The 24143-nt window shown below is 41.3% G+C and overlaps 1 protein-coding gene across 1 annotated transcript in view; it reads left to right on the top strand.

The window, feature by feature from the left end:
* Window positions 1–23386, top strand: part of TRPC7 (transient receptor potential cation channel subfamily C member 7) — a 96078-nt gene extending 72692 nt beyond the window's left edge. Inside the window, exons 6-12 of the mRNA XM_060271662.2 lie at window positions 101–365; window positions 5995–6190; window positions 7684–7905; window positions 12420–12497; window positions 17663–17716; window positions 22302–22377; window positions 23196–23386. Of these exons, the coding sequence (XP_060127645.1) occupies window positions 101–365; window positions 5995–6190; window positions 7684–7905; window positions 12420–12497; window positions 17663–17716; window positions 22302–22377; window positions 23196–23338 (1034 nt within the window). The 3' untranslated portion in view covers window positions 23339–23386. The remainder of the gene's footprint in view (window positions 1–100; window positions 366–5994; window positions 6191–7683; window positions 7906–12419; window positions 12498–17662; window positions 17717–22301; window positions 22378–23195) is intronic.
* The last annotated feature ends 757 nt before the right edge of the window (window positions 23387–24143 follow it).

Here is a 24143-nt window from a genome sequence, read left to right as displayed (position 1 = left end):
GGGACTTCCTACTGCAATGTGCAGGGTCCTCTCACCCTCCCCTTAAACCTTAGTTCTGTTCGCATTAACAATATATATCACCTCTTGTGTTTCATTTTAGCCAGGAGCAAGTGGCTTCCCTCAGATCCTCAGATCATATCAGAAGGACTATATGCAATCGCAGTGGTACTCAGCTTCTCCCGGATTGCATACATCCTCCCAGCCAATGAAAGTTTTGGTCCTCTCCAGATCTCTTTGGGAAGGACTGTGAAAGACATCTTCAAATTCATGGTTATTTTCATCATGGTGTTTCTCGCCTTCATGATTGGAATGTTCAACCTTTACTCCTACTACCTTGGTGCAAAATATAACCCAGCATTTACGACGTGAGTATCTCTGCAGGGCAGTTTGTGATGCAACTGGCTTTCTCTCCAGATTGCCTTTGTATATGTTCTCTACAGAACCACAGGTTGCGTGAAACTACATGCCAGTTTGATAGGTCAAGCGTTGGACTATGCTGTGTAATAATTGGAAGTAGTAAAATAGACTTTATGCAAAAGTACCACATTTAAGAACATGAGTACTGTTTACTTTGGTGGTTGATCAATGCAGATGACACATCACGCCCTTTGATTTAAGCAAGGCTATTTTTCTAGAAAAATAGGCGCCGGAACTCACCATGAACTCCTTCCTCATTCTCTTAGAATGGTAATGGTGCCCACCTGAGATGTGCCAGAAATGAGTCCTGGTGAGTTCTGGCTGGGGAAAAAGCCCTGACCTTAGGTATGATGCTTAGGGGAGGTTGGATATAACTACTGATTTACTTTGCTCCCCCAAGCCATTTCTCTTCGCTTGTCTTCTGTATTATTATTATTATTATTATTACCCCAACTTTTTCCCTGTTGGGACTCAAGATGGCTTACAGATAAAAACAAAAACTGCTAAAAACATAAGGAAAAAACTATAATTGAAAAACATTGATAGGATTAAAACTATATACAGTACATATATAAAATTTGGTTTAAACATACAATAAATTACAATAAAAAGAGCATAGCATCAGCCCTTTCATTAAAAGCTGCCAATTCCCAAAAGCCTGTTAGAACAGGGAAGTCTTCACCTGCCAGTGGAAGGACAGCAAGGAGAGAGCCTTCTCTAGGAAAGAATTCCCCAAGTCTGGAGGCAGCTACTAAAAAGGCCCCCTCCGCCCATGTCCCCACCAAGCATGCCTGTGAGGGTCACAGGATCAAGAGAAGGGCCTGCCCCAAAGAATACGATCTTTCAGATAGCTTGTACCTAAGCTGTATAGGGTACTATGCAGCTTTGAGTAGCTGAATCATGAGAATTATCAGCAAACATTCCCTAATATTCTCTTTTCGAACCCCAGACAATCCTGGCAGTTGAGGAATCCTTAGGGACTTTGCAGCTCAAGGTTTTCTATATGCTGATGATACAGGGATGAGTGTTATCAGTGTATTGAACACATTTTTCTACAACTTTCCTGAGAGCCAACATCTGAAGCAGGAGTGGGCATTAAAAAAAACACTCTTAAAAAGTCCTAGATTTGAGGCTATTTGGACTTGACCTCTGCTATTTCCATATTCATTATGCCACCCAATGCTATGTGCTATTTGGGTACCATCTTAACAATATACATGAATATAAAGCTTTGTAGCTCAGTCAAGCAGAATGAATCATTCGATTTTCAACTGCCTGTATGCCCTTAATTCTGCTCTCAAGTGCACACATCCTTTGACAGATGTTGGAAGTGAAAAATAGTATCTAATCCTGTAATTAAAGTCTGTGGCCTAAAGAAGCTCTACAAGATAGCAGATTTCAGGTTGCAACTGTCAGTATTTCACTTCTTAGTGCATCAATTCACCATTTTTTAAAAAAAGATAGATGCAATTTACATTTGAATTTATGCTGAATTGAATTCCTTGTCTTTGAGAGATTAAATGTAAAGGAATGCAGCGGTCACTGTCACATGGCTGCAAGTAATAATCCTATTTTACACATTTCCATTAGTGATGATGCCAATTTTGGAAACAGGGAGAATGAAATCCCCCAGTCTAGAAATCGCAAGTACATTACAAGCTGAGCACAAGTTGCCTTTGAATTCCAACCCTGGCTCACAGTTTCAAGTGTGTGAGGATCGTAATCTCAGAGTGTGCTAAGAAACAATATGACATCTTTCCCAATTTTATGGGAAATTATCCATTCTAATGCCCATTCCAAATCACAAGTGGAGGTCTGACTCGTCAACTTGCTTTGCTGCAGTGGCATAAGGTGGAAAGCAGGAGGTCTAAAGGGTTAGTGTGGGGTGATCAATCAGGTCTTGGGGTGGTGGCGGCAAGGTCTAGGGTAAAGTCGGCAGTGTCTAGGGGGTAGAATAGGTGCCAAGGGTGAGCGAAGCAAGCAAAGGTGCAGCCCCTAGTATATAGATATAGGGAGGAGCTAACTTAAAGGCCTTTAGCTGTGGGCTAGTCACTGGCAGAGGAAGAGGGGGGCGGGGAGCGCACTGCCCCCGGCAGCCCGATCCTGGTGGGGTGCCATTGCAGCCGCCCCTCCCCCGCTGGGCACCACGCCCCCGCAGGCAGCGCAACACGCCCCGGGGTGCATGCCACGCCCCTGCAGGTGGCGCACCCCGCCCCCAGGATATGCGCCACGCCCCCAGGATGCGCACCAGCCACACCCCCGCCTGCTCTCCGCCCACGGAGCATGAAGCTCCGCCACTGAGGCTAGTTAACTAGCAGAATTGCTTGAGCAAGAGTTGGTTCTCATGTCAGATTGCTGTAGCACCAAAACACCCCCAATACATCAACTGAAAGCCTGTCAGAAGAAGCATGTGGACCAGATCTTTTGGGGCTGCACCATTTATTATCCCTGCACATAGATATGTAGCATATTTTGGAGAAAGGTTAGATTCCACAGAGAATGTGTCTCAAATACGGAGACGGGCTCAGTCCCACGATCTTACCCACCCCTGCATTCTGGATATATACAACACTTAAATTTTTAAGGCAAAAATATTCATCTGGGAAGATACCTTAATGCTTTTTTCAGACAGGAGAGAAATTATGCAGGAGAGATTTACATAAGTGATGTGTCCTCCTAGAAATAAGCCTCATGCTTACTGAAACAGGAAGAAGTCAGCATGCAGCTCAGCTGTCTGTCACATTTTTTCCCTGCATGGTTTTAATGTCACATATTACTATGTGGTGTTAATTCTTTGTTTGATGAAAGAACATAATATCCTCTGTTGAGCTTGTGATGTGTAGTAATGGAAAAATCCCATCTCCCTCCGGAGCCAGATATGTATGTAGATGCCTTGTAGTAAGGGAGATTGTGTATATTGCAACAAGAGGGAAGCAGCCAGCAGGCTTCAGACTCGGCTTGCGGATTTAATTCACTGGATAAATTTGAATCATTCACTTCACTTCCCCCATTCTGCAGTTTATCCTTCTGTAAAGTGGATAAATATCTGTTCAATCCCAAAGAAGGAGGGTATCTTATCATTACCACGGTGCCAAACGTAACAGGTTCGATCCAGACTCAGCCGTGCTTAGAACAGACCCACTGAAATCTACGGGGCTTAAGTTAGCAAACTCAACTGCCACTAATTTCAGTGGGTTTACTCTAAGCATGGCTTGTGGAGCAATCCAAACTTCTCGCTGCCATGTGGAGCTGCCACCACCACCACAATCTGGCCAATCACAGTAGGGGGGGGCAGGTGTCAGTGGATCCCTAGGATGCTGGTCAGACCTGTTTCCTGTTGAGTCAGAAGGGGTGAAGGTAGTGGGATCAAAGCTGGGTTGGGTGGGGGAAGAGGAAGTCGGTGTGACAGGGTGAAGCCTATAGCAGGGAACAGACAAACTCTGAGCCCCTGACCTGTGTCACTATAGAAAGTAGGCTCCATATGAATGTGCCTCCATAAAAACTATAGAAAACCTTGAACTGGATCTCAGGAAGATCAAAATCCAGCAACCAAAACCCTTCCTTTCTGACATCTAGTAGTTTATGTGGATGACAGCTTTGGGATGAAAGACCTAACTAATCGGGGAGGTTTTATTGAATTTTCCTAAGGGAAACAAAAGCAAATACAGTCAAACAACACAAAATATTTCCTAATCAATCAAAATGTTGTGTTCTGTGCACACATGGAAGGGGCAGGAGGGGAAAGAGGGGGAGGGCATCTGGTGGTCAGACATTCAAATAAATAGTTTTGTCTAAAGAGTCCATGTATCAGTCCATGTAACTTCCCATCTTTCTTGCGCTTGAGGCCAACTTCTCATATGCTGCAGTTGTGTCATGTCCTCAGTTTGCTGTCCAACTGGGGTGCTGGTGGTAGACTTCTCCATGTGAACCTCCACCTGCCTCATGAAGTGGTACCGGTACAACTTAAACATGGGTTTCCCACAACCTCAGACTTCCATTTCAAGCAGCTATGTTTAGAAATTATGAAAGGGCAACAAATCATCAGATGTTGTTGTTGTTGTTGTTGTTGTTGTTGTTACATTATTTATTATTATTATTATTATTATTATTATTATTATTATTATTATATATTTTTACTGCCAAGAAGTGGCTGGGGGAAGAGATGTGAGGGCTTATTATTATTATTTTTTAATTTTAATTTTATTTTATTAATAAAATAAAAGTGCCAAAATAATTTGGCAGGCTTTGGACAGAAAGCACTTTGATTTGGGAAGAGGGTGCCATTTTCTGTTCTACCTCATTCAGTTAATATGTCTCGGACCATTGTGGTGACAGACTCACAATGCCTGCATAACAATGAGACTTTCAAGGGAAATATGGCAGCATTCCAAAACAGAGGTTAATGCTTAAGTTGTGAGGGAAAACAGCAGATTTGACACTAATATATTAACACTGCTGGGAGGGCTTGGAAAAATAGTGGCACCCTTCCAAATTAACATAAAAGGTTAATAGAGGGATACTGCTGGGGTCAAGGTTTTTTATTTCAGTTGGCTAAGTGATTTAGATGACAACCTTCAAACATTTATAAAAGGTATTATTACTGGGAAATGTTCTGCTTAATGGAAGAACAGAAGCCATGCATCTGCTTATATGAACAACAGTTTTACAGTTCTTTATAGGTAGTTTTCAAAACCTTTCAACTGTTAAAAGGAAAAGCAGCGTAAGGGTGCAATAATACTCATTAGTTTGGCTCATTTGCTGTAGAGCAGGCATCCCCAAACTTCGGCCCTCCAGATGTTTTGGACTACAATTCCCAACTTCCCCAACCACTTGTCCTGTTAGCTAGGGATCATGGGAGTTGTAGGCCAAAACATCTGGAGGGCCGCAGTTTGGGGATGCCTGCTGTAGAGTAATGCCAAGCAATAGGTGTGATGCCTACCTGTGTATAGGAAGGTACACAAAAGTAAGTATACATCTCTCCGTTTATCTGGGTGAGCAGAAGACATCATCACAGTTCAAGGACACATTCCAAGCAAGCAAAATCGCCCCAGATGGCCACATTTAGGGCTGGGGCCTAAGGATTCTCAACCTTCAGTTAGATCTTATCATCTCAGAGAATCAGGAGACTCCTCAGAACACCATGTGGGGAGAGAAGTGGGCAGATGGTTCCATCTGGAAAACAGAAATGAATTCCTCACACAGTGTACATGTTTTAAATAAACAATATAAAATAACTGAGCCTTGGCTATGCAGCTTGTGTTCTCATGCGTAAGGTAAGATGTGAGGGGAAGGTGTGTTCAGTTCACATTTAATCAGTGATCCGCAGAGGATTTAGTGAATTGCCAATAGAAATATTGAAACGCTGTATGGATGCATAGTCCAGATCCAGACTAAAATTGGAAATAGGAAAATCAGCCAATATTGTTTGTCAGTTCTTCGCCTCTTAGGACATCATGCATCTTTATCACTTCAGAGGATATTGCCTAGTTGTACTTGCAGTGACAGATAGCAGCTCCTCTGATAAAATGGAGACAACCTATCTATGGAGGACTAAAGTCTCTCTTTTTTTGTCTTTAGGGTAGAAGAAAGTTTTAAAACCTTATTCTGGTCCATATTTGGTTTGTCTGAGGTAATATCAGTGGTGCTGAAGTACGACCACAAGTTTATTGAGAACATTGGATATGTGCTCTACGGAGTTTATAACGTCACCATGGTGGTTGTGCTCCTCAACATGTTAATAGCCATGATCAACAATTCCTATCAGGAAATTGAGGTAAGGCAAACAAATGTGATGGTGTAGCAAATTTAATTGGCGATTGTATATTATGAAAAGAAAGATCATCCCTTTCCCCCACTTGGCCATTTCTTTTATTTTTATTTATTAAATTTCTATCCCACTCTTCCTCCCGAAGGAGCCCAGTTCCGTCACTGTGGCCTTTGCTTTCTCTAAGGGCAAAATCTATTTCTAGCCAGTGGGTTTCCTCTATTTAATTTGCAAATGATTTCAAGATCACTTGAGGAAACATTTCTAATCTGGGTTTGGATGATGGGGCACTGCAGTTGGGTACAATATGGCTAAACCTGCCCCCAGCCTACTAACCATAAAATAGGATGATTGTTTGCAGCTACTTCTTTGTAATGTAGTTATATCTGGTTCCCTGCAAAACACAACATTACACCAGAAGAGAGGTTTTTTAAAAAAACTCAGTAAGCATCCTGCATTTATCATGGTACAGATTTAAGAATGGACTGTCAGCAGGTGCCACATTCTCTTACCGACGCTGATAGCTTTTTGGTTTTCACTCAGCAAACAATAATTAATCTGAAGATCCGAAGGTACAAGTGGAAAGACAGAAGAAAGATGCCATTTAGATCAAAACAGGCAGTGCTCACCTTGAATTGCCCTCCCACAATTGTTATTTGTGTCTTGGCTCCTTTGACAGTCATGTAGCGGTGAATTTTTTAAACTGAGAAATGAACTTGTTTGCACATCCTACGTCTGAAGAAGAACCACATTATAGGAATAAGGCCATATCAAGGTGTGGGGGGGGGAGGGGGTGTCTGATTATAATCCTACCAGAAGGGATGAGAAGTCCAAACTGCTATGTGAGAATCTGAAGTGGATCAAATGCCTAAGAATTGGATATTTCTGTAGCGCATTTGATTCATGGCTAATTGCAAAAGGAAGTTATAAGCAGCAATTTTACAGGTGGTTGACTTCAGGACAAAACATTTTGGCACCTGTGAAAGGAGATCAAAATCGAAAGTGCTTTTTAAAGCACCTTTTCAAGACCATTCTAGCCTGTGTGTTTTGTTTAAAGTTTGGGAAAAAATCTGGTTTGCAAGCTAGACTTTAACTTACAGGGATGAGGGGCAACCATTGCTTCTTTATCCCAGAATTCCTAGGTGTGTGACCTGACATCTGTAGTTCCTGGGAGGGACTAATTCAGCCTGCAATCTCCATCTGGGACTGAGTCTATAAACAACCTCATGCCTCCAAGATAAGCCTAGGTTTTGTACATCCCACCCTCCCTTATTTATTTAAAAGCATGTACACCCTGCTTAGTATTTTTTTATTTAAAAAAATCTTGCTGAGGAAGAAATCTGGAGAATCAAAAGCTTGCTGCACTTTTGTGACATTTTGGTTGGTCCCAACAAAGGTATTGCCCATCTGTGGAATGATATAAACTGAGTTGTCTTCTGAAATGGTAATTTTGCCATCTTTTAAAAAGCACACCCCCCCCCCCCGCTTTGTTCCTTTTGCAGGAGGATGCAGATGTCGAATGGAAGTTTGCGCGTGCCAAGCTTTGGCTTTCATATTTTGATGAGGGAAGGACTCTACCTGCTCCTTTTAACCTAGTGCCAAGCCCTAAGTCGTTTTATTATCTCATAATGAGAATTAAAATGTGCCTCATAAAACTCTGCAAATCCAAGGCCAAAAACTGTGAAAATGATCTCGAGATGGGCATGCTGAATTCCAAGCTAAGGGTATGTACTTTTATTTCTAACACAAGTTGCGGGTAGGGGGTTGTTCATTCATCCCTTCATTTAATCATTTTGTTTAAACCAGTGTTCAACCTTGAGTCCCCAGATCTTGCCGGATGACAGCTCTCATTGCCGTCAGGCAGCTTAGCCAATGGTCATGTTTGATGGAAGTCTGCCAACATCTGGGAACCCTAAGCTGAAGAACACTGCTTTAAAAATGTGGCGGCCAGCCTTTATGGAAATGTGTCACAATATGAGAGAGCGTCACTCTAGTGCAGGCTTCCTCAGACTCGGCCCTCCAGATGTTTTTGGCCTTCAACTCCCATGATCCCTAGCTAGCAGGACCAGTGGTCAGGGATGATGGAAATTGTAGTCTCAAAACATCTGGAGGGCCAAGTTTGAGGAAGCCTGCTCTCATGCCTGCTAAAGCTAAAACACATCCACAGTCTCCCTGTGCATTGGTGTGGCTTGTGTTTGCTCTGCAGAGTCATAGAAAAAGCAATTGTGCAACAAGGAGAACAGGCAGCAAAGGACCCCTGGATGATTAAGGTCCAGTCAAAGGCGACTATGGGGTGCGGCACTCATCTCGCTTCAGGCCGATGGAGCCGGCGTTTGTCCACAGACAGCTTTCCTGGTCATGCGGCTGCACTGTGCTATAGCCAGACTCATCAGCTGCTATTCAAGAATGTCATCCTATTGCTGGTTCTTTGTCCAAAGTTTATGAAGCTGGGGGTGGAGTGGAGCATGGGTGGGTAGAGACAAAACTTCCAACTGGTGCTTGAACAAGATAATTTTATTACAGTGACCTGACCCCCACATCCCAATGTATAGTTTTTCTCAGCAGCAAAATAATAATTGCGCTCTCTTCCCCCCACCCCCCACCCCACAAAATTAAACTGCAGGTGTTCACTCAGACCATGACTTTCAAAACCTCATAGGCTTTGAACCTGCACAACCTTCCCCAGGGGTTCGATGAAGAAAACTTGCAAATAATTACAGTAATATCAGTTACATAGAAACTGCTATTTTTAGTGATGAATTAGCTCCTTCCGGCTTAATTTGGAACTGGCCTTGGCAAACTGAGCTATTTTCCAAAAGAAAGTCGGTTCTCTCCCCACACCCCACTGACCAATTCCAAATTCAAAAACCCTCTCAAGCTGATGTCACTGAGAATGCAGCAAGGTTTCAGTTGTGTCTCTCAGTCCATTCCACAACCTCCATGAAACCTTGGGTCCTGCTCCGCTGCTCCTTCCTTTTTCCAGAATGTTCCTAACAGAGGCAGTCAGGTCTGTTTCTATAGATGGGTGCTTGTCTTCCCTGCTCTTTTCTTTTCTCAATCCGTCCTGTGCATTGAATGCTTCTATAGCAGTGTCCCAGGTGAAAGGGGGGGGGGAAGCAACCTGGGGAATGTAGTTGTCTAAGCCATCTAAATCTTTTTATTTTACAGTATTTTATTTTATTTTTATTTTTATTTTTTTTATTAATTGACATCCAAGGATATCATACACAATCTTAAATACATGTACAAAGAAAAGGTAAAACTAATAATAATAATAACCTTAAATAATTATACCATTAAATATTGATTTAAGCTTGTACTTATCCATACTCTTTTCTTATACTTTCTAACTAAACAAAAATAAACCAAAGTAAAATCCAATAAACTAAACTATGTCAAAATAGACTTCCAGTCATTTACCGATGTAAGTTTCATCTCTGTATAAGCCTCCCCCTGAACACAGCAGTTGTATCGGCAGGGTGTCCTTCACCGTTATCAACTGAAAAGATTATCTGGAGGGGGTGAGAAACAGGACCATATCCACTGTAGTGTTGTTGTTTTGCAGTTTTATTACAACAGTAGGTTACATAAAGCTTCGGGAACCACTGTGTTAGGGGAAGGAACCAGAAAGAGAATTTGGATACACACTAAAGAATATGTGACATCTAAACCAAGTAAGCAACAGAGCATCTCAAGCTCCATTGTACAAAAAGAACAAAATATGGTAGGGATAGATTACCATTTCTGTAATTTTCTGTTTCTGATGCATGAGGAGAATACTGCATATTTAAAGAGCTTTATACTGTAGATCCTTCAGAGCATAATCAGCTGAAAAAGTGGCTTCAAAGGATTTTCAAGCTCCTTTCCAAGGCCATCCAATCAGCTAAAACAGTGATTTTTTTCCCCTCAGTGGAAAATCAATAATGAAGGGCAAGCTTCTTTGAACGTCAGCTCACCCCCCCCCCCCCACTACTGATTTCCTCCTATGCTGTAGAGCCATAGGGACTGTTGGATATATTCTGGGAAATCCCCCACCCATAAAACCGAGTGGCCCAATAGAATTATTGCTAGCAGTTTGTGGGAAATAACTAGGCACCCTACACATGTCCCAGAAGCCTCTGCATCTACAGACAGCATAGAAAGGGATTATTGTTGGAAATAAATGAATAAACCACATAATTTATGCTCTGAAATAAGTGGTTGCACTTTGTCCCTGCCTGTCCCTGCTCCACTACACTACTGGTTGTACTGGGCATATACAGAGAGAGAGAGAAAATTTCACTAGGTGTTTCATGAAGCAGAAAGCCCCAACTATTTAGCATTCTGGGCTGTTAACCAGCAATGTGTCTAATGAAGGAAAGGTAAACAGCCAGCCAGCAACATAATAATGCACACTGGGTGGGAAGAAAAAAACAGATGAGGGGACATAATCAAATACCTTATTTAGTTCTGGTAGAACTGAAAAGGAATTTGCAGCAGGTCAGCAAAAGGTGGTGGAGCAGAACACCTGAATGTGCAAATCTCCAGGGTAGTTATGGGATGGAACAAGGAGGATCCTTTCATTCCTAGGTGCAGCCAACTGTGATACCAATTCTGGAATAACCCTTCGCTTTATGAATTTCACCCATCTGTAAAGTACCTTACGTAATCTACTTAAACCTCCACCTTAATATATATCCTTGAAGTAAAGAAAAGTCACAAAGGCAGAGAGGAAATGGGTTTTTCTCTTTTCCATTTTCACGTCATCCCATTATCTACAATAAGTCATCACCATCAAAAAAAAGGGGGGGGAGGTCATTAGATATGAAAGCTGCAGTGCAATGCACTCCTTGCATCATGTGGGGTACCCTGGTGCCTGGTGCAGAAGTTCCAGCTGGTTCAAGATGCACCAGTTTGATGAGGATAGACATAACTCCTATGCTCAAATGGTTGCACTGGCTGCCCATATGTTCCCGTGCCAGGTCCAATGTTCTCATATTAATTTAGAAAACCCTTAACAATGTGTGTCCATGATCTCCTAAGGGACACCTGATCCCTTATATCCCTGCACAATCACAGAGATCTTCAGATCCAAGCCTGTGGAACCCTCTGCTTGACTGAGATTTGGCAGGCATCCTCTTTCCTGAATTTCAAGCACAACAAATAATTTCTTACTCCACCGGGCATTTTAAAGTAGTGTTTTGTTTCTGGGATGAATTTTACTTGTTCTTATTCTTTGTATACCGCTTAGCAATTCTCAGTATTAAGCAGTATATAAATACTCAAAAGCAGTATATAAATACTCAAAAGCAGTATATAAATACTCAAAAGCAGTATATAAATACCGGTATCTGTCCTGGAAGGACAGATCGTGAAGCTGAGGCTCCAATACTTTGGCCACCTCATGAGAAGAGAAGAATCCTTGGAAAAGACCCTGATGTTGGGAAAGATTGAGGGCACTAGGAGAAGGGGACGACAGAGGACAAGATGGTTGGACAGTGTTCTCGAAGCTACGAACATGAGTTTGACCAAACTACGGGAGGCAGTGCAAGACAGGAGTGCCTGGCGTGCTATGGTCCATGGGGTCACGAAGAGTCGGACACGACTAAACGACTAAACAACAACAAATACTCAAAATAATAAACAAACCAACACCAGCCCAGAAACTTTATAACAACAGCTGTCTATTGTGGGGCCTAGGGGCTGGGCCTGATGAAACATGTGATCTCTTTGGAAGGGCCAACAGTATGGCCCCACAGCCCCTTACTGAGCATGTTTCTCCTTCACACAATTCATATGCGAAGGGGGGGGCAGTGTAGGTAGGTAAAGGATTTCAGATTTCAATTGTACAAGGCCACACTGAGTGGGTGAATGTTTTCCAATACCCTTCTATTGAAATCTACACTGATGTCCCTACAATCATTAAACAGTGGCTTGTATGAGAAACTGTATGTTTGAAGAGTTCATACCTCACTTAAACACTAGGACCAGAGTCTATTTTCACAAAGTGCTATGCATTCAACAGTTTCTCAACTGTTGTAAAAGTGTGAATTGCCAGAAGCACAAAGCAAAAGGAAGCTAAGTCATCTGAAATACAAGACTTTGTCTTCGGATGAAATAATATCGGGGCTTTTCTTTGCACCATGCAGCTCACCCCTTGCAAGGTGTTATTAGCCATCCTTTTCTTAGAACTTCACTTCTACTGCTTTCATAAGAACATTTCTTCATTGGTGATGTGCTCTACATTTGTACATTTCAGAAAGTCCGTTTCGAGTCCAGTACTCAAAATTCAGACTTTACTGTGAAGAATGCCTACAACAAGCCCACAAGATACCAGGTAATGACAATACAAAAAAAGAAAGAAAGAAAGATGTGGCATAGGAAAAGATAAATATGTCAGAAGAGGGTTTGCTTACATGTTTGTGGTCTACACTTTGATCCTACACATGTCCTCTTAGAAGGAAACCAATCTTTAGCCGTTTCCAGAGCAATAGTCACATCAGTTTCTCGAAAAATAAACAAAGGGTCTTGTGACATCTTATGAAATTTCTTATGGGATATGTTTTGGTAGACTTCATAAGTGGGATTGAGTCTACGAAAGCTTATGCCATAACAAATGTGTTACTCTTTAAGCTTTAACATACCCTTCCTTCCTAGTAACTATGCCTAAGATTTCAACCTTAGTAATTTGTAGATGACCTTCATTCATGAAAAAGCACAAAAGTCAACTTAAAGGCCATTCTTAGGCAATGCAGACTATATTACATTTTATGGTGTACAAGTACTAGCAGCAGATATGACACCCTCAGTTATCCCAATCTAATGGATTGTATATCTATGCATGTCTGAGGGTCTAGAGGTGACCATTCATTTAATATCAAGCTCATATAACTGTCTGTTTAATTCCCACGATACAGCAAATCAAGCAAAATCTTAAAATGTTAGGTTGCACAGTACCATTCAAAACACCTCAGGTATATTAGTTATATAATACTGTACTGTACATTAAAACACAGTAAGAAAGGACTGCAGTGTTTTATTTTGGAAATTACATGGAATAAGCAATCTCTTTTGATATTAATAAGAGAATCACTTCTACAAGCTCTCATTCACATAATTGTTTTGTTCTTTATATAATGCTAAATGTTTTGGATTTGTTCTGATCTGTTTGTAGCCTCTGGTATATTAACTGAAATTCAGTGGACTGTGTTGCAAAAAAATAATCAGGATGGAAATGATAGAAGAACAATCTAGACTCATTGCAAAATAAACTTCTTTTGTTGCAAAATTTGCAAAAGTTTACCAGAGCAATCCTAACCCCTGATTCATGCTGCTGGTAATGAGTTAGGATGGAGCAGTGTTCCACTGCCACACTCTGCTAGGGGTCTCTAGTAATGCCTGGTTAGAATTGCTCCTTTCCTTCAGACAGAATTGCCCTTGCAGTGCAATTAACTACTGTACTGGAATTACAGAACCAAATGCATCCTGAGGAAATGAGGATGACAGGTAGCTGCATCCGCACTTGTGCTTTACACCGCTGCCCTACCACCCTAGAAAAGAAAGTGAGGGGAAGACAAATAGATGCCACAAACCATTTTTAGACCCTGCTGATGCTAGACTTGCTACTAGCTTAAGAATGCTTTTTAAAGGATTAGACAAATTCATTGGGGGGGTTATCATTGATTATTTGGTGTGATAGCAAAATGGAACCTTTATGTGATCAAAGGCAGAATATCAGAAGCTTCCCAGATGTGTCTGTCTGGTCAATACAAGGATGCTGGTCTAATGGGACCTTTGCTCTGATCCATCAAGGCTCTTTGTAGGTCTTTTACTTCTAGCCTTATAATTTACTCATCTGCATGAGGCTTTAGTCAATCATAGTGGAAAGTGATGCATGGCTCTCTACCAATGCCAGCTATTAAGTCATTTACCATTCTGGCTCCAGATGGTCTTGAACAGATAATGTTTTTCAAAAGAAGCTCCCCAAAAGCCGAGCCAGAATTTTGAGCTACGAGGGAAAAACTTGAGAAAGATAGAACTGACTTGCTTCTGGGCCAAACCAGGATGACAGGCCATGTGGCCGGCAGTCAGGAGTGGATATTTGGCAACTGGAATCTTCACTAAATCAGGTCCAAGGATGAAGTTTCACGAGATCAGGTTGGGAACATCACTGCAAGCAGGAAAAAAATGGAGTTGGGAGACAACACCTTGAAAAACAGACTACACGGGACAGATTTAAGGGAAGTGAATGCGGAAGAAAGTTCTAGTTTAATTGCTTTGTGCAAAAGATGGAGCCTTGATGGATCCAGGAACATCACTGAAGGGAGAACGGTTGGAGAGGCAGTGCTGCCCTCCATACATACCATACAGTGGTACTACTGCTGCTCACTAGTTCAGGGCAAGGTGAGTCATGGTGATGCCAAGATTACTGGAAGTCTGAGTTGGCCTTCAGACACATCCCATGCACTACTGCTGGATGGATCAAAAGTCCACCTAGTCCAGCAGCCACAGATATGCAAGATATGAAGGTAGTCACCCTACCTTCTGGTTGCTCCCCAAGCATTCAGTGGTATGGCATCACTAAACCTGGAGCTTTTATATAACCATCATGACTAGCAGGCATTGGGAGACCTATCTTCCCTGGGAAGAATATGCCCCCCCCCAAAAAAAAACCACCTCTCTGCATTGGCCCCTTACAACATTTTTTTTCTGGCCATCTGTCCTTCCAAACATATTTAAAATTGTTGGCAAGGAGCAGAATATACATGTGATAATTGGAGAGAGTGGAAAGGGTTAAGGACGCTTTTCCACCCATCAATTCTCCCTGCCATTGTCCTAAACCCATTGCCTTATGTGAGGTAGGGAGGGGACAATCCCAGTCCTTCCCCCTTGTACCTACAAACATGTGAAGCAACAGGAAATTTCTTTCACGCTGGTGCTGCACTTGTGAGCTTTGCCAGCTCGGTGTACTTCTGGGCAAAATGTAGAATATGTGAAGATGAGCTAAGTGGTACCAGATATTTAAGAGAATCAAAACAGCAAATGCTTGCAGGAAGCAGATAGACATGCAGTGGCTGTACATACCCATAAAAGACGGTTTATCTAATAGCTGCATTTCATAGTTTAGAGTCAAACCTAGAAAGGTGACCCACAAATTGTATCAGGATACACACTAACCCAGGCATCCCCAAACTGCAGCCCTCCAGATGTTTTGGCCTACAACTCCCATGATCCCTAGCTAACAGGACCAGTGGTCAGGGATGATGGGAATTGTAGTCCAAAACATCTGGAGGGCCGAAGTTTGGGGATGCCTGCACTAACCTTACATTCACAAACAGATGTTAAATGTTTTTCGACCATATCCTACTCTGCTAAAAGAACAAAGTTCAAACACACTTTTTTGGGGGGGGACCAGTCACCCTCCCTTGTTCTCTCGAGTTCAATCTCCATGCTAAGTGTATCTCATTTGAAACACCCCCCAAAAAAGGTTTAAAACAACGAAATCAGCCCAAACTACAAAAGCCATGTCACCTTCTGCATGAATCATGTTAAGCTCAGAGTAATTGTGCAGTATAAATTATTCTTTTCAAAAGGGAGTAATTATAGTACATGATAGGTGGAGACCCACCTAAGAGTATTGAAGCCAGAGGCATTATCATCACCATCACCATCATCATCATCATACCGGAAAAGAGACAGCTGCAATAACATTTTTTCTCTGCTTTCTATAATGCTCTTACCAGGCTCGGTTCCAAAAGATACATTATTTAAAACGTCAAGATTCTGCCCAGAGGAATAATAACAAAGTAATAATAATAGGAAGCATTACACACTGGACAAGCATACTTAGACAAAAGAGAGAACAAGCAGCAGCGATCAATTCTGTTGTCTGGCCAGTAATTATTTTCAGCTACAACGGGATAGTGTAATGTAATTACTAATATGACTCCCTGCTCGGTTCTGTCTAGTTAGCTTTTTAAAGTGATGCATCTCTGCCATGTGGAAGTTAATGAAAGTGCAGAAATACAGGCGCTGTGATACCAAGGTGGGAACAGTAATAATAGGACCGCAGAATGTGGTTGCACTCGGATGATCTCTTGATAATAACCCACATGCTAGTGTGTGTATCTATACATCCAAAAGTTACTTTGGTGTTTGATGTTTTAATATTTCAAGCTGTTTAATGTGAAATATTGAGGTAATATGTTCTTTTTTCCCCGTGGGTATGTATCAGAACCAGTACGAAATATGGAAAATACAACAAAACATGAGGCAAAGCCACGTATAGTCTGCCTTTCCCCCATGTTCTCCAATCTCCTGTCCTTCCTAGAACAGACACCCCTGTAGGGATTTGCTTAAAGAACAGCAAATTCTGTCCCAGAATAGGGTTATGCGTAAGAATCTTGAGCAAATAGCTGCATCATTCATTGCTCTCATTCGATGACTTTAGTTTTCCTTCCTTGCACTCTTTTTCACATGTCAAATCCTCTTACTTTATCCACGAGTTATAAAGAAGATTCCATTTTGGAGCAGTTTTTCCAGGTGAACCCTGTTGAAAAGGAGTTTCACAAGAGCAGCTGTGCTATAGAGGAGGAGGAGGAGGAGGAGGAGGAGGAGGAGGAGGAGGAGGAGGAGGAGGAGGAGGAGGAGGAGGAGGATAAATAAATGCATAAACACAACAGGCTACTATGGGCTGCTGGGTGATCATTCCGTTTATTTCTGCTCAAAGGGAACTAATTAATTTTGGGAATCTCTTTGCACTTTTGAATGAGAGCTTGGAGGAAGTATTCTCTGCATCCCAACTAAGGGAAAACCATTGGCACTTGGGACTTCGAACATTCAGGACCTTCCTCCAGGATCACATATGGAATAGGATCTAGGAAAAGGTGCTAGGTTGTCTGATGGATCTATTGAATAGGAATAATAATCATGTACTTACAAATTCAGTTGAAGACTGCCCGTCAATATGTAAAACATCTAGAGGTTTGAAGATTACCCATTAAAACAAGGGTGCTATATGTGTGACTATGTTTGTTGATAACCCAAGAAAGAAAAATTAACTGATCAAAGCCTACAAAAATGTTGTGTCAGAATTACAAATACTGCTGAACACATGGAAGGAAAGCCAGGCATGGTTGCATTTATAATAGTCAATATTTATTTATTCATTTAAGTTATTTATTTATTATTTAAAGTGTTAGTTCGATGGACATAGTAAATACTCTATGATCTTAATATCAACCACATTAATAAATACAACTACACAGTAAATGAAATTCCAGGCATTCAACTCTTATTGGGCAATGTTGCAAATACTGTGGTAAAAGGTGTGTTAGGTTGTTGTGAATGACAAGGAGATGGTGGCTTTTCTGCATGCGGATTCCTTGTTTTCCTGCTCTGCACCCCACTCCTTAGCCTCCTCCTTTAAAAGTAGTATTTCCTTTGGGATTCATTTATTTCCCCACTTTCCCAAAACTTCTTCCTCAATTTATGTTTTCTCAGGTGGCAACACTTCTTCCCAATGGATTCTACCATCATGGTCATCTCCAGCACATAGTATGTGTATTGTACCTCATGTATTCTTCCAGAAGTAACCCTGTCTCTTTTCTACATGCCACATTGCATAATATATCTCCATTTATTATGCAAACTGTATATGCATGATATATACAGGTTTCACTCTTTTTATTGGTTCCAAGTATTTTGCCAGTATTCTCTATATATTTCTTTGACTGAACAAGGAAAGGTTGTTTTTTTAGAATAGATTTCCTGGTAGTTCATGTTTTTCCTTACCTTCAAAGAAGAACATATGTTGAAACAATTGCACTGTAATGTCAAATCATTGTTGATTCACTCATAATATAAATGAGCAGGATAGTAACACTCCCCTTATAAACTTACTTAGGTTGACTTACCTTAGTATCCAAGCTATAGTTGGCAACCACATGTTGACAGTGATGGCTACCTGTCAATAGATGGTGTCACAGTCTGGTCGGCAGGTGGTTGAAGCCCCGGCTGAGGATGTCAGGACCAGGGGCAAGATGGCGATGCGGGAGCAGGGCCAAGAGTCTGGGTGGCAATGGGGCTGAGGATCAAGCAGCCAGGAGTCGTGAAGTCAAGGGTCTGAAGAGAAGAAGGGAGTCAGGAAGGTGGGGGTCCAAAGGTTGAGAAGCAAGGAGTCACAAAGGCGAGGATCCAAAGGTCAGGAGGCAGGAGTCACAAAGGTGAAAGGCAAGGGGCCAGATGCAGCAAAGTAGAGAACACGTTGCTGTGGCAAAGGGCCTAGGGAAATGCTGAGCTTATATCCCTCCCTGGCTCTTGCCACCAGGTGCAGTGAGTTACCAAGTGGCCTCACCTGAGCGGCTGCGCCTTGCTTCTCCAGAACAAACTTAGGAGGCCCCCGTCCTGCAAAGCCCATACTCCTGAAAGATGGGGAGAGGGGGCTACTAGTGATCTGTCTTCAAACTTACAAGAAATGAATGGCGTTCTCTGAACTGTGTTTCTGTGTTTGAACCTGGAACACTATGCATGCAAACATAGCAGAATACTTTAAGGGTATCAGGGGTATCCAGAAATACCTTGATGTGACGACAGCCCTTGTTAGATTGGGGTAGTTGCTTTGAAACACAAGATTTATATTTCATCAGAAACGTTAGGCACAGAACTATCTGGAGAACAAGGTGAAGTGTAGATTGTTGTTCTGAAGTATTTGACTCCGGCAGGAAAGGAACGATATAACTTGATAAGTAAATATTCTTCAGTGGCTTTCCTGGAGGTGACAATCTGCTGAGATTTTGACATTAATACTTTTTCATTTTTGTTCATTTCCCATAATTCAAAGACACTCATGGGAATTATGTCACAGCTGTGACAGGGACCCTTTATCAGATACCTTTTATTTTATTTTATTAATTTATTAGATTTATATGCCTCCCATCATGAAAAGATCTCAGGGTTGTTCACAAGATAATGCAATCAATGAATGGGTGCAATCAGCTTTTAGCCTGCTGGAGAAGAGGTCCCCACATTGCACCAGTCAGTCATGAACAAAGTAAATAATCTGTAACACTGAAGATGAGTTACCCCAAATATTTGGGGTGGCAAATCTTGGATTATGAGATGAAAGTGGAGATGCTTGGAGAACAAGGGTCAAGAACTCAAATTCTTAATTAATCATTTATTTCCAGGGAGGGGATTTGCGCTTGGACCTTAGTCCCCTATTAAAATAATTGGGACCTAAAAGAGCTTAGCTTTGGATGGACCATGCTCGTATCTTAAAAGAAACGCAGGCTGCTTTCTCCAAAATTGTGCCAATAACCTGAGTAAATAAGTTGAGATTTAGGTGTGCTATCCTGTTATACCAAACACAAAAGTGCAAAATAATTTTGCCAATCCATAAGGTGATTGATTCCATATGTTTATGGCACTTATGGCAAATGGTTACCACCCAGTTTAAAGTTTTGCAACTCCGGTTCATTTTGTACATTTCTGCTGCCTGAGAATTACCCTTCCTTTACAGTTTGGAAAGAGGAGGGAGAGATTTTTATGTAGCATTGGAGGCTGTACTATTGCAGGGGTAGGAGAACAGTTACTATGACTTAGCCTGTCGAAGCCCCACATATCCTGCACACTAAGAAAATGAAGGTACCTAATTTCTGGGGCTGCAACCCTATAATTAGGTTGAATATTTTAAACTGAGGACAAAGTTTAGTGGCTAGACTTGAAAGTAAAGAGAACACTTTCCATTCTGAAACTATTTGCTTTTGAAGTACCTTCTCAAGAGAAAAGGAAAAGGGGAAATCATGAAGTGGCTTTCTGAATATTTTCTGAGTGATGTGTGGATTTAAATTTAACCAATTAAATGACTAGCTGTCAAAGGAGAAGGAAAGTGCTCAACTAAAACTTGTAGCATTGGACAGGTATATTAATATCATTTCTCTACAAAAGATTCCTTTTAAAATTGGACCAACTCCTTTTGATTATGATTGTAATCTTACAATTTGCTGCCTCCCCTACTCCTTCACAAGGCTATAGTAATGATATATACAGTAACTTGGAAGAAAATCCCATTGAAGTCAATGGAGCTTCTGAGGAGACGTATATGATCGAACTGTTAATGGTATTATGGATTGCAAGCATATTCTAGTTTGGAATATCAATCTAGTTATCTAGTTACCATTGTGCTCTTTCAGGCTTTAATCCCAGTACCCAGATTGGACTCAGTGGGGCCTACTTCTTAGTAGACACGCATGATATTGTTTTGCTGTCATTACAAGCTATGTCATTTATTGCTTCTGAATAGCATTTTATTTTAATATATGGTTGTTGTTAATTTGTCTTTCTGTTGTCATTGAAAGTGGAAAGACTTTTTTTTTTAAAAAAAAGTTAAATAATATATGCATCTCTCACATTTTTCCCTAAAACCATTCTTGCCCATGTCTAATGCTTCTCTCAATCGTGTGGTGCTACTTCCTGTTTTCTCTTTGCAGGTTTTAATACTTGAATGAAGAGATTGCAAAATTAAGATTTCATGGAAGGCAACAGTATCTCCCTGATACAGTTGTGTGTAGTGTCTTTTGCCAAGTAAATTGATTCCCATTCCTTCATTTGAATCCACCCAGTGTCTATGGCAAATCACACACAAATTATGGGCTCCCTGCTTTTTCTTTAGCTGGCAATTTGTCAGGAATTTACTCTAGTGTTAGAAATGTGAATATTGCAATTCTTAAGTGGGCCCTTCGTGGATGCAATAGACACAGTTCTTAAATTACTTACTCTGAAATAATCCCATTGGCTTCAGTGGTAATACCATGAAAGTATTTATTTATTTAAGGAATGTAAATGCTGATTGCAGTATAATGTTGTGCGGAATGGCATGGTTCCTCCCACCTCTACGGATGCTCAGATAACAGTTCCAGTGTCAAAATAAAAAAAATTCCTTCAGTAGCACCTTAAAGACCAACTAAGTTTTTATTTTGGTATGAGCTTTCGTGTGCATGGTATCTGAAGAAGTGTGCATGCACACGAAAGCTCATACCAAAATAAAAACTTAGTTGGTCTTTAAGGTGCTACTGAAGGAATTTTTTTATTTTGCTTCGACTCAGACCAACACGGCTACCTACCTGTAACTAGTCCCAGTGTCATTAGGGCATATCAACTAACCATTCTGTCTTCTTCTGGTCACGTTGTGGAGATGCCTGATTATCGCCTTCTAAAGCAACTACTCTATTCCGAACTTAAAAATGAAAAGTGTAACCATTCTGACACCCAGATTGGATCAACATAAACAGTTAGCCAAATCTATAGCAAAATGTGAACATAGGAAACTGCTTGCATCTAACTCGATATACTAACTGGCAGTAGCCCTTCAGAAAGGAGCCTTTCACATCTCTACCAAAAGATGCTGGTGGATTGATGTTGACATGTTTTACATATAACGCATATTTTCTACCACTGAGCTACAGCCCTCCCCACATCTTTTTGGGTGGCAGAAGATATTGACATCACTGTACAGAAGCAACCAGGGAGGTGGCGGCAACTGTGCCAATCCAGAAAAGTATAAAAGCAGCACTCATGATTTGCACATGCTGCTGTTCATCTTTCACATTTTACAATGTGAACACCTCATAGCAAGTGAATATATATTACAATTTTAAAAAATGAAGCTCAAACTTCTAGACCACTATTCAACAAAAGGGTTAGTTTGCCTATACTTCCTGGGTAGCATCCAGTTGTCTCCCTCCACTGACTGAAGGCTCTTTGATCCAGAGGAGGCCTTCCACCTTCTCTTCCTTTTCATTTGTCCCACAGATTTTAGCAAATCTACCCATTTCTCCTACAGCCTCCTGTGCTACCTCCCATGATGCTTCAGAGGGCACACAACCCCCTGGAGTAGAGGGAGGGATGCAGGAGATTGGAGAGGGAAAGGGGAATTAATGAAAATTGCCTCCTCCCTTTCCACTCACAGAAACTCCACTGAATCAAAGAAGTTTTCATCAGTAGATGAATTTTCACCATTGGATCCAACCCACTGAAATTAATTATACTGTGTGTCAAACTCTGTACTGATATGTGATTCTTGTATTTGTAGGCATGTGGTCAGATAACATCAATCCACTAAACTTTTTAATTGAATTTTCAGAAAATAATGAAGAGACTTATTAAACGATATGTCCTAAAGGCTCAGGTGGATCGAGAGAATGATGAAGTTAATGAAGGCAAGTTCTTTCAAACTTACCATTATTGTTGTGAACCTTGTCAGAATCATGTAGGTAATGTTTTTAACAGCTTTTGTAGCAGCACATTCACTTCCCAGTTGAATCTTGCATGAATCACTTTCTGAGGCAGCTTCTCTCATATGCACAAAGGCAAACAAACATGGTGCAAGGGGAAAATATGTTGTCTGAAATTTCTGACATCTCCGAGGTCACCTAAGTACAACATTCCTGTCTTGCAGTTCTTCTTTTTATGCTGGAAATAGCAACAGGCTTGTGCTGCTTAGTTGTAGGTGCCAAAGCTAATTCGTTTCCAGTGCATGAGAATACTCAGTTGTGATATGCAGAGGCAGATATCAGGAAATCTGAAGGATATAATGTCCATTCTGGGCCCAACACACAGGATTCCCAACAAGAATGAGATCCACCAACTTCACATGCAAGTGCTGCTGTTTCCTAAAATTCAGCACCTCTGAGAAAGCTATGGATTTGACAATATATGCTTAACAATAATTGGAATTAAGTTCATTATGGTCAAACACTGCTCTACCCTTTTGAAGTAGTCATCATAGGGTACTCACAGGGTCTCAACCCAGTTGGGGTCTTACATGCAACATTAGATGTGTTCAACTGTCCCATGACTGCAGATTTTCCACTCACAGGGAGAGAGGGGAGATCAGTGGCACAAAACTCCTCCACAAAAGCAGAATTTACAAGAGAGAGGAAGAAGGATGTAAAGGGCAACTGAATTGTCGGCTGTTATAGTTATCTATTCCAGTTAATAATAACTCTCCCCCCTACCTTGTTGTTGTTGTTTTTAGGAGAACTTAAGGAGATTAAGCAAGACATTTCAAGTCTCCGCTATGAACTTCTTGAAGAAAAGTCACAAGCAACAGGAGAGTTGGCAAGCCTAATACAGCAGCTAAGTGACAAGTTTGGAAAGAGCTTAAATAAGGACATTTGAGGGCAGACAAATGAAAAAAAAACTTTTTTATTTATTTCAACCAGCATTCTAAAGGAGCAGAAACTGTGCAAGAGAGGAGCATCGAAAACTGTATCTTTTGCAGATTATCAATTGTTTTATGGGGACTGTGCATTCGTTTGGTTTATTGGGTGAAGCCAATGATCAATTAATTCCTTTATGATATAAAGGTGACCTTTTCGTATAAAATCAAGCCTTTTGACATCGGATATAGATGCATAAACTTGAGAAGACAAGCTTGGTTGTTCTAGATACCCAAAGCAACTTTTGAAAACTGGAAACAAGCCAGGTCCTCCATTGCGATGTGTCAGCATACGTTGAATGGGGATCGGAAGCATCAGGAGGAAACAAGAGCGAAAGAAGGTGCCAAAAAAAAAAGGTGTTTGACAAAACTGAGAATTGATATATTTTACTTGAGTGTCCCTACTGGGCTGGAAAGTCCTTAAGTTCAAATCTCACCCCGGGGCAGAGCTGCATTTTATCTTGGCAGACACAGGTTCCAAAACTCTTTATTTGCTGAGATAACATGACTGTGGTGTGGGAAGGTAAGTGTGTAGCTCTTCTGCACCCACCAATTCTCCTCTGTGCCATTTGTTTTTCTCTCCCCAGCAGGTGTTAGTTCAAGTTGAAGCCTAGGTTTAGGAGGGGAAATGGTATAAAACGACATGGGGTGAGGTGTGAATCAGAGGGGGGGAGGTGCAGTCCATCCAATGACTGCTAGCACTACCTAAACATTACCCTTCCACTGCAGCCTAGTGGTGTAGCTCTTCCTCCTACCTGACCTCTG

This window comes from Zootoca vivipara, chromosome 2 (genome assembly GCF_965207765.1).
Source record: "Zootoca vivipara chromosome 2, rZooViv2.hap1.1, whole genome shotgun sequence".
NCBI lineage: Eukaryota > Metazoa > Chordata > Lepidosauria > Squamata > Lacertidae > Zootoca > Zootoca vivipara.
Note: the sequence above shows the minus strand (reverse complement) of the source record. Positions and strands in the feature narration are given on the sequence as shown.